The following is a 10,839-nucleotide window of genomic DNA, read 5'->3' as shown; positions in this document are numbered from 1 at the left end:
TTGCATATGCTAGCTAGCCATCAACGCTAATTTCACGCTGTTTTCCCAACTGCGGGATTTCCAGTGCATTTGCATTAGCTAGTCGGTCGACCTGGATGCTGTCGAACCATTCTAGCGGAACGCCTTTGCTGGTTAAGACGCTCAACAGTGCGATTGAGGCGACGGGCGATCGCCCGTGTGTATCTCTGCGCTGTGCTTGGGCTGACGTCCATGAGCCAACGACGATTATCTAAGCGTTGAGAGGTTCAATTTCCTCTCGTATTCGCGTCGAAAGGAATTCCCAGGCACCGACCACCCAGTGAAACAGAAACAACGGGGGCACAGAAAAGGGCCTAGTCTATACCAAGTTTTCTCGCTCTCTCCGGGCCCCTCCGCAAAATGAAGCAGGAAGCCCGAACCCACTAATCCCCCTTTTCTCCATCTGGGCAGCCCTCCAGCGGAGCCTGGTTTGTCGCTCTGTGGAGAAGTGACGCAATGTGGAGCGATTTGCCTCGGCAGCTGGCTAACTTGATGGAGTGGCCAAGGGCGATCCCGCCGGCGATAAGCGATGAGACGAAAGCGCTCATACATCGCAACTCTATTCGACGGTGTGCGTCACTTACTTGGTCGCAAGCATCATCATCTCGCGGCGTGGTCGATAAGCGCAACGCCTCCCAGATTGATGGGATGGTGGTGGGTGACTGGCGCATAAGCAGCAGCAGGTCGCTATCTTCAATTACGTCGCGCGCTTTTTCACTTCCTGCGACAAAGTCTGCGCCCAAGCCAATTTGTGTGGGTCTCTTGGAACGGGCCCCCGGGGCACTAAGACGCAAAGGGCCGAGTAGTCATGCGACGTTAATTTGCGGACGGGCTGGGTCCACACACCAACTGTGTGATGGTTGCCCAGTTAGAGAGGCTGGAAGACGGACCAGTCGAATGGGGGTCATCTTTGAGTTTCTTTGCTGTGGTGGCGTGTTGGAAAATGCAACGAGGCGCTCTTTTGTGCTACATGTTTTTGTAGATCCGAGGCCTCGACCTGGTTCATGGACGCGTGGATGGGTTGTGAATGCGCTTCGGGGTGGCTGGTGCGAGAGTTCAACAAGATAAGATATCTGTGGTTTGGGGGACCTGTCCAATGGACTCGAGTCGTGTTGCTGTGGGGGTGTAGAGAATATGACGTCGTTCATGGACAGCACCGCAAGAAGGCGACCTATGGAGGCCTGGGGCACAACACCAATGTCAGGTACTGGTGTATCTGCAGCGTACTAGAATAGGATTGATACACATTCTATTAGACTATAAATCGAATTGACGTTTGATCGCGTGAACAATGGCTGAACTAGGTTTGCTTGACCAAAAGGCTATCGGCTTCCCTCCCGAGTCTAACAGTGGCCTTACACCCACACACCTTAGGATAGACATCTACCATTGTTTCACCTGGGATCTACCCCCCCTCCAAAGGAATGTATCAGGCTATTTCATAAAGATAGTCGTAGCCAACTGCGATAAGAAGCGTGGAGAGTGTGGACCAGAGTACAGCTCACGTTGGGGGTCTCTGCGCTCGGATCAAGTCGGTATCTGTTTTTACGCTATCCGATTGTCAAGAGAAGGACAGTAAGCACCAAAGTCGCCGAGCCAGGTGTTGAGAAGGCAATACGAGCTGTAGGATGGCCTAGGATTCATCGAGGTACTGTAAACGAGCGACCATTTTACAGATATTAGCCGCGTCCCAAATCATTACGTGAAACTGCCGAATCGGGTGGCTAAGCCTTGAGGCACATTTCGCCAAGTCATGTACGAGAGGAACACCCCGGGTGAGGCTGAATCCATCGTGAGGCTCTGTCCGCGTAGAATAGCACGCAAGCAGTGCGGGGAATCACGTGGCTGACTCCATTCCCAGGTCACTCGCGACCACCCCATTACGAAATGGTTTGCTGCCTCCAACCGAGCTAAAGGGCTTCTGCGACGCACTTTGACACATAATATCTGGGGTATTCTCCAGTCTCACCTTTTCCCCAGACTCCACTGCGCTTCCGTCTTGAACCGGACGTCGTTCTGACTTTCCTAGTTGGTGGTTTTGCGCTCTCCCAGCCGCCCTTGCACCGGTAGCTACAGTGGAACTGCTACAATTCAGTGGACCTTTGCGCCCGTGGCGTACAGCCACTCTTATCCGTAGCGCATTGCTGCTAGTCGTTCAGGATGCGGTTTCTCGGTGTCGCGTTGGTCGTATCGTTACCAGACGATGACATTCTCCAGGGATTCCACTGCCTTTACCCGCGACGAACAGCGCATGTCGATGGATAGGTAACGAACACTGCGTCATTTTTGAGGCTTCCCCGCATACCCTGTCCCGGATTTTCCGCGGGCGCCACATGATTCGGTCCTTTATTCGGTCCTTGGGTGAGCCGCACGGGCCTTGAGACATCGGGAGCCCTCCCGATGACGCTCGGATTTGGAGTCTTATCTTACAGGGACTAGGGCCCCCAACTTACTCGTGGCAAAGTTGCGCAGAGGTGCGCTTGGTCTGTGAGTTCCTGGGTGACCTAGCAGCTACTACTAGCACCTACCGCCATGTAAATAGGTCGTCATTCCCCTGGGAATTGTTTCCTTCCTCCACGCCTCGTCTGCTCTTCGACAGCAGGTCCCCTTGACATTCATACACACGGTAGTCGAGCTATTGTGACTTTATTTCAGACCTCCATGCATCACTAGCCCCTACAGGCTTCCTCCATTCTAGTAGCCTCGCAATTCGTTTCTGAAGCTTTTTCCGTGTTCGCCCAAAATGACTGGTTTCAATAACGACCACGAGAAGATGGACGAGAAGAAGGTCGACGAGGAGAACGGTCTTCATGCCGTCAATTCGCAGAGACGCGCCTCGTTCAGCGATGCTGTCTTTGGAGAAATCACCGAAGAAGGCCCCAACTACCGCGCTGTATGCTTTCATGTGGATCCACGTTGATCCGAGGATAAGCTAATACTGTTTAGGTCGGCTGGAAGGGAACTACTGTTTTGATGTTGAAGACGCAGATTGGCTTGGGTGTGCTTTCGATTCCTCAAGTCTTCCATTCCCTCGGATTGGTCCCAGGTGTCATCTGTCTGTTGATCATTGCTGTAATGACCAGCTGGTCCAATTACATCGTCGGTGTCTTCAAGATTCGTCACCCTGATGTGTACGGTATTGATGATGTTGGCCGGAAGCTCTTTGGCCGTATTGGCTATGAGTTCTTCGGTATCACCTTCGCCCTCTGTAAGTCGTCTCCATACCTTAAATAGGATTTTACTGATCGTGGGTAGACTGGATCTTTGTCGCCGGCTCTGGAATGCTGGGAATAGCCACCGCCCTGAATGCTCTCTCGTCCCACGGTGCCTGCACTGCCGTCTTCGTCGCTGTCGCCACCATCGTTGGCTTCAGTCTGGGCAGCATCCAGACCCTCGGACGCATCTCTTGGCTTGCGTGGATCGGAGTAGTCAGTATCCTTGTAGCGAGTAAGTCATGCCCTAACTTTCTGAAGAATTTATCAGAACTAATTGTTGTGTCTAGTCTTGACTTTGACCGTATCAGTTGGTGTTCAAGAGCGCCCTGCTGCAGCTCCTATAACACCTGGACCATGGAAGTCCGACTATGCCATCACCCAGAAGCCGAAACCAGCCGAAGCTTTTGCGGCTCTGTCATCCCTCGTCTTCGCCTATGCTGGAACTCCAGCCTTCTTCAACATCGTTTCCGAGATGCGCGAACCCCGCCATTACACTCGCGCATTGATCTTGTGCCAGTCCATCATGACCGCCGTCTATATCGCGATTGGTGTTGTTGTCTACTATTTCTGCGGATCTTACGTCGCTTCCCCCGCCCTCGGATCTGCGGGTAAGATGATGAAGAAGGTGTGCTACGGACTTGCTCTGCCGGGTCTGATTGTCAGCACCACGCTGTTCGTTCACGTAAGTACCGCGTTCTTGAGAAAGAGAAAGAGTACAGCTAACAATTGGATTAGTTTGCCGCAAAGTACTTCTTCATGCGCATCCTCCGCGGCTCCCAGCATCTCACCCGAAACACCAAGACGCACTGGATCACCTGGATTGGATGCACGGCCGGCAACTCGCTCGTCGCCTACATCGTCGCCAGCGCCATTCCCGTCTTCGGCGGACTCGTTTCCCTCGTCGGTGCGCTTCTCGGTACCCTCATGTGCATGCAGCCCATGGGATGCATGTGGCTCTACGACCATTGGCGCGAGGCCAGGACCCCCAAGTGGATGTTCATGGTTGGCTGGTGCGCCTTTATGATCACGGCTGGTTGGTTCTTGACCATTGCTGGTACCTACGGATCCATCGTCGGTATCATGGACAGCTACAAAGCCTCGGGTGGCTCTGCCGCCTGGACTTGTGCCGATAACTCGAACTCGTCATAGAAGCTCCATTTTTCCGGTGCTCCGTCGCCTTTGCGGCGTAAGATTGGATTTCTTTTTTTATACCATGAGCATGTCGGCGAATAAATGCACCGGCGTACAGCACGGGCATTGGGGTTTCCGCTTTTATGAGGCATATTCTCTTCTTAGCTAGAGTTTGAAATGGTCACAAGAACATTACGAATGAACTGCGAAGCTTCTCTCTGCCTTGAATGTGATGAAGTTGAGCTACTCGTTCTGTTTGATTCACAGCAGCACGTGACAGCGGTGTGGTATGCCATTAGATAACAGGCGCAGGATCTAAACCGCATGTACTTCGACGAGAGAATATTTTAGTTAGAGTGTAATCTCGTCACGAGGCTAGTCGGAGCGGTCCGCAAATAGTGCTAACGTTCTTTTGGCTGTACAAACGACATGGGGAGATCACTCTACTAGTCTCTACACTACATTTGCAGATGCAAGTTGGAGTGGTACATGTGGCATGGCAGCACACCCTCATTTGTTCCATCTCAATTCTCGTGCACGATCATTTGTGCTTTCCTGTTGACCAGGCTGTGTACGCATCGTCCCTCCAACAACACCACCAGATGACACCTGCCACTTCCAGGCCGGGAAACACTAAGTCGATATGAATGGCTGTTTTAGCGGTCACATGAGGAGGTATCTACGCATAAAGAGCAAGAATAAAGCTCAACTATATTAATACTAGTTAGTTGTGTATGCCATCTGCGGAACTTCATCTCGTTAGATACACCCAAGATTCCTGCTATTCGCGCTAACCGCCTTCTCATTTAGTCTTCAGTACCCTATCAAGTACACGGTACCTGAACACCCAGCTTCTTGCCTTTTTGCCGAAAATATACATGGGAATAGTCGTTAACGTCACAGCCACGGTGGTACCGCCAATGACGTAGAAACAGTTCCTTACCCCTTGCACGACGATCCAGTCATTTGCGTAGAAGGTCAAGCCGAACGCAAACATGTTCTTGATGAAATTCATGATAGCAAAAGCTTCGGCCGATTGCTCGCGGTGGCAGTCCGTGACGTACGTAACCACAGATGTCGTTCCCAACTGAACGCCGAAATTAATCAACCCCATACAGACGATTACTGGAATCGGCCAAGGCTCCCTCTTGTACAAGCTCTGGCCCCATGCGAAGAAACCAGTAGCTGTGAATATTAGGTAAGTGGCCATAACTGGTAGCCGGAATTCGGGTTCTGCACAGTTAGTAAGAGTGATAGTAGACGAACGAGTCTGACTGACCGAAGATTCCGTTGTTGCGTTTCGCCATGTACTTTGCAACACCGTCGATGACCGTTCCAGCGACCAGTGTGGCTAGCACTGATGCGACAAAAGACGAAACATTAGTCGCACCAACTGCGCTGACAGAGAAGTTGTATGGTGGTGCTGAAAAGATTTGCGACAGTGTGATGGAGATCAACACAAGCCAGGAGATGCAAATGGTGAAGAGAAGCGTTGCCCACATAACGATTGGGGACAGAATGAGGACAAATGGGCGCAGGAGGGTTCTCCAAAATGAAACGTGGTCCCAATAGCCAGACCATGGAAGAAGATCTTGCATGAACGTCTTTCGTGGTGCTGATGACTCGCTTGCAGCTGGTCGATCCTCGATATGCTCCGCGAACTGCTTCTCGGATATGCCAGTGTCGACTGTCTTGTCGCTGGTGTCGATGTTGAGCGCGTCATGTCGCGAGAACGCAGATTCGGGCATGAGAAATACGACGAGAAGAAGCATCAGCACGAAAGCTCCGCCCATGCCATGCATAGCTATGCGGTAGGAGCCAGTTTGGATAACGGATCCGGCTATAGTAATGAGTATTGCAACAGTGAATTTTAGATTTCACGCTTACCAATTGGCCCGGCAAGGTTCTGTGTGATCAGATCAGCTCATTGTATTGCATTTGCGGGAGACTCTTGCGACTTACGATACCGCCTAGCACACCCAGGTTGAAGATGGCCATTCTGAAACCACGCTCATGAACATGCCATATGTCTGCGACGGAAGCTGGAATCAATGCCTCGAAAGGAGCTGCATCTGTGTTAGAGAGTTTTGGAGTGGTGATCCATCTAACGTACCCATACAGAAGCCCTGGATGGTCCTTGCTGCTGCCAATGACCCAAAACTCTTGACTTCTGCAGCCCAGAAGCACGATATCGCCAGCCCAAGTGTGGTCAGAAGGTAGATGGGTCGCTTTCCGACTTTGACAGCCAACGTGTTGCATAGCAGACTGCCGGCGGCAATCGCAACAATACAGGCTCCATTGCAGCCTGGGAACCGTCAGCTCGCCATCGTTGATTGTACTTGCTTTTTTACCTAATGTGAAGCGTTGGAGTGGTACTCCGAATTGAGCAGCTAGCGGCACGAACGCTGGTGTCAACAGTGGTCCAACAGCTATTCATCATCAGCGTAGGTACGGCATGCGAAAAGATGGGCAACTAACCTCCTACACAGCCGCAACCATATGCGATGACAACTGTGAACAATTCCTTCTTCCACCTTGGCCAATTGTATGGATCGTTCGGGGAGTCCGAAGGCTGTGGTATAAGGACAATCTGCCCAGTTGCATCGTGCTTGAGCAGGCCTTGGTCGATACCAGGCGCGACCTCGAGATCAGTCCGGCCCAATTCACTGAGTGGCGCTGTGCCCGGAACATGTTCGAGTTTCGTATCGTCCAGGATTCCTAACGGCATGATTACGTCTTTCGTGCGTACGACTGGTATCGAGCAATATGCGAAATTGAATCTGTTGCCGGTAGCGACGATGTTCCTACATTGGAGGCTAAAATGTGGGGGAGGCCCCATGTCTCCAACAGTACAGGGGTGAAACGTCTGGCGTGCGGGGAAGTGTTTGCGGGGTTGCCTTACATAAAACTTAGTAATTCACTGATCGACACTATTCACGGCATTGCATTTCATAAACATGTTTGTGAGTGAGAAACACGTGACGCTTGACCGAGGGACGCTCGGGTTACCAAGGTTGGTCAAAACAGAGAGGCGTTTGAACTAATACTACTTCGAGCACACTGTGATATCTGATCTGATTGATCCAGAAAGCTTGATCAACCTGGTTGGTGGTCTCAACCCGGTGGTCTGGAATCGAATACGATTGCAGGAGCTTCCCGTATGGACATCTACCCGTTTATGCGCGTATATCGATGCTTAATCATTCCCCGCCACAATGATCACTCGAATATGGATCAAATCCTTCGTCTACGCTTCGCGGCTTGTAGGCGTATAACCAGCAACAGGGTGCCAAATACAGTTGATTATCAACTCGATTTGTTTTAGCCACAGTATCGTTCGGATCCATGATCCCGCCTCCCCCCTTCACTATTTTGTGCGAAGAGCTGTGAGCACGGGTCTGACACACGCTAATGTAGTGGGTAAGGAGGCGCACTACTGCGATACCTCAGGCAAACCTTGGCTTTCTCTTTATTAAACGATCTAACGCTTCGTGTTCCACAATCTCCCGCTCGCGAGGTGATTCTGCGGGTCAAAATGTCTCTTAAATAGGACAGCCTTGTCGGTTCTAAAGTATACCGTGGGTCAATCGTTCTTATGCCTTCTCTGTACCATCCATCCACGCTGGCACGACATAAGGCCGATTCGGCTGTTGGCATTCAGGGTTAAGCACCGTTGCTTTTAGTCATGTCATAGGTACTTATAAATATTAGCAAGGTGCTAGGCTGCACGTTGAGCTTCAAACAGTAGAATTGGATATTAATCTAATCCTTGAAGGTGATAATGCATGAGAGGGCATAGTTCCTAAGGAAAAAGTCACCATCAAGCTCGATACACCTTCAAGGATAACCCAACTAGCTCTCTGTGCTACACTTGATCAGCCAGATGGTGGCTGACGGGTGCTAACATCACAGTCTCAAGGGTCGGTGCTTCGCTGGTATGTCGCTCTTCAGTACTTCTATCTGGCTCGATGCTCCCAGAATTGCTCAAAGGTGGTCCCCATATTTCCCTCAACGAACAAACTGACATAAGCCTCAAACTCATCTGTGTCGGGTTCGTTAAACATAGCGTGTCAAAAAAGACCCTAGAGCCCTTTGGAATATTCCCGCGTCTTGAGAAAAAACTAGGCTCCCCATTCTCATCCTCGTAAGAGTGGGATCCATCAACATCAACCCCAACGAACTTTGTGCCGTCCTCTAGCTCTGTTGGTTGTGTGTACATTTCGTCCTCGCATTTGTAAATCGTCTTTGTTGGCATTTAGGAACGCGTGAACTTGAGTGACGAAGTCGCTAACCAAGATAGTAGAACCATCGTACTTTTCGATGACTGTCGGCTCTGGTGGCTGGTATCGATATTCCTCTTCATCAGTCTCATCCATGCAGTGCTTCTGTTGACATCTATTGATGTGTATAGAAATCCTAGAGACAAGGCGGGTCTGCTAAGCTCTCAAGTGCGATAGCATGGTTCAGGAGAGGAGTAAGCGTTTCGCCGTCGCGCACAGCAATATCGCTCAGAGGACCGAAAATGTTCCAGTGCAATCGATCCAGGATATCCTGCCGGATTCGGTCCGGGCTTTGATGGCACTTCACCGCCGTGGGGAGATCAAGATCCATTGCGAGGGAATAAAGGCTCGCGAGTGGATAGTAGCGTGTGATGTGGAAAGGTGTTCGTCAATAAGGTTTTAGCGTAGGCGAAAGTGGCTCGAGCGCATCACGTACGCTTGCCAAGCTCACTTCGAGTATTACGGTACTGCCTACGCCAAAGCGCGCGTTAGTCTGTTGGTCAGAAGTATTTCTTACCTGCGGTATGAACGGACTGGGCCAATGTGCCGTCCGATGATCGAACATTGGGTAATATCAATACTCGAGCCGTTCAAGAATGAATGGCAAGGAAGCTGGGATGGAGGAATTAGAAGGAAGCTACGGAGACAAAATGTATGAGCCGGAAGGAAGGTGGTCGCGATTTTATGTTAGTGTAATAAGCTGCAGATAGGGTGCATTCGGTCTGCCCTTTAGTATAGTGTAGTTCTCTATGATGCTAGTCGGAAATAAACTTAGTTCCGCCTTCGCTCAACGTTGACAAAACCCCAAAGTCAACGAACCCACCTAACAGCCGGTTCTTATCTTCCGAAAACCGTATTCATATCCACTCTATGTACCCCAGATGCGAGTATCAGGGCACCAGCACGTGCGCATGTGGGCCAAGCGGAGTCGCAAAGGCCGTTGTCGGAGATTGTTGTATTTTGCCGATGGAGGTGGGCGACAGACGGCCGATCGATAGGCTTAGCTGGGGTTTGGCAGTGGCAATTCGATCAACAAATGCGCTGGGGCGCAAGGAAATAAGTATTCGGATCGTAAGCTTCGGAGTTGGTTTGTTCATTCATCGCTGGATTTCGCTCCGGTTCTGAGTTTACAATTGTTCGAAGATTGTTGGTGTCGCATCGAGATGGGATCAATGCCAGAGACGAACGCTTCTGGCGGAATGCCGACGGTAAGCCTCGAGGACTGCAATGGTTACGTTTAACGTGCTGATTCGATGTTGTAGAGTTGGACTCGTTTGGTACGATTTATTGCAGCTGAAGACAGTGCCGAGTACATCGGAGAGCCTGTTGACGCGAAGATTGATGGTACGATTCTAATGCTGGTGGTGTCGCGTGCCCTAACTAACAATTCCTAGTTGGCGCAGCGCTCGCATCAGGATCAACTGTCCAAGTTCGTGCTTTTACCGGCACTTCAGTCTTGTCATCAGACGTCCAGCCAACATCCAAAATCCTCGCCATCTCCCGGCTACTCCCACCACTCTCCAAATCACAAATTGGCACTATTCGCTGTATCGGACTAAACTACCGCAAACATGCAAAGGAGATGAACTTGGAACTTCCGAATCATCCAACTCTTTTCTTCAAGCCGTCAACCTGCCTCGGTTCGCCTAATGCTCCTTTGATCATCCCGCATCAAGCAACGGATGGCCAAGCAGACTACGAGGCGGAGCTTGCTATTGTGATTGGAAAGGCCGCGAAGAATGTAAACAAGGAAGATGCGATGGACTACGTGCTCGGTTACACGTGCTCCAACGATGTTACAGCGCGAGTCCATCAGTTTAATGGCGCGCAATGGGGCTTCGGAAAAGGATTTGATGGTTTCGCTCCTCTTGGGCCCTGCCTCGTGTCCGCTTCATCAATACCAACCCCTGGCGACATTGAACTGAAGACGGTGCTGAACGAAGAGACTATGCAGTACTCACTCGCCAACGACATGATCTTCAGCATTCCGGAGATTGTTGCATATCTCAGTCAAGGGACAACGCTGGAACCGGGTACGGTTATCATGACCGGCACGCCGCATGGTATTGGCGTGAGCAAGGTACCGAAGGTCTTCTTGAAGCCTGGAGATGATCTGAGAATTGTGATGAGCCACGGGATGGGAAGCTTGGTCACACCAGTGGAGTATGAAGAGGCGCCCAAGTCCAGGTAGTACA

The 10,839-nt window shown here is 50.9% G+C and overlaps 4 protein-coding genes across 4 annotated transcripts; 2 read left to right on the top strand and 2 right to left on the bottom strand.

Moving 5' to 3' along the window:
* Positions 1–598: 598 nt before the first annotated feature.
* Positions 599–1,408, bottom strand: K460DRAFT_360050 (uncharacterized protein; the record flags this gene model as incomplete). Its single annotated transcript, XM_040932246.1, has 3 exons — positions 599–680; positions 865–1,244; positions 1,388–1,408. 3 exons carry the CDS (start codon positions 1,406–1,408, stop codon positions 599–601), a joined length of 483 nt encoding a protein of 160 aa, XP_040782925.1.
* A 1,353-nt stretch (positions 1,409–2,761) lies between these two features.
* Positions 2,762–4,382, top strand: K460DRAFT_410953 (putative amino acid transporter; the record flags this gene model as incomplete). Its single annotated transcript, XM_040937438.1, has 5 exons — positions 2,762–2,911; positions 2,965–3,226; positions 3,274–3,465; positions 3,521–3,915; positions 3,969–4,382. The coding sequence occupies 5 exons, from the start codon at positions 2,762–2,764 to the stop codon at positions 4,380–4,382; spliced, it is 1,413 nt and encodes a 470-aa protein (XP_040782924.1).
* Positions 4,383–5,166: 784 nt separating this feature from the next.
* Positions 5,167–7,092, bottom strand: K460DRAFT_296551 (MFS general substrate transporter; the record flags this gene model as incomplete). Its single annotated transcript, XM_040929644.1, has 7 exons — positions 5,167–5,597; positions 5,644–6,204; positions 6,252–6,270; positions 6,327–6,430; positions 6,478–6,669; positions 6,716–6,793; positions 6,843–7,092. The coding sequence occupies 7 exons, from the start codon at positions 7,090–7,092 to the stop codon at positions 5,167–5,169; spliced, it is 1,635 nt and encodes a 544-aa protein (XP_040782923.1).
* Positions 7,093–9,807: 2,715 nt separating this feature from the next.
* K460DRAFT_360047 (fumarylacetoacetate hydrolase) lies at positions 9,808–10,835 on the top strand (the record flags this gene model as incomplete). The annotated part of the gene is made up of 3 exons (XM_040932245.1): positions 9,808–9,852; positions 9,907–9,988; positions 10,039–10,835. The coding sequence occupies 3 exons, from the start codon at positions 9,808–9,810 to the stop codon at positions 10,833–10,835; spliced, it is 924 nt and encodes a 307-aa protein (XP_040782922.1).
* Between the last annotated feature and the right edge of the window lie 4 nt (positions 10,836–10,839).

Source organism: Cucurbitaria berberidis (genome assembly GCF_010015615.1).
Source record: "Cucurbitaria berberidis CBS 394.84 unplaced genomic scaffold K460scaffold_7, whole genome shotgun sequence".
NCBI lineage: Eukaryota > Fungi > Ascomycota > Dothideomycetes > Pleosporales > Cucurbitariaceae > Cucurbitaria > Cucurbitaria berberidis.
The sequence above is the reverse complement of the archived record's forward strand: the minus strand, read 5'-3'. Positions and strand labels throughout refer to the sequence as shown.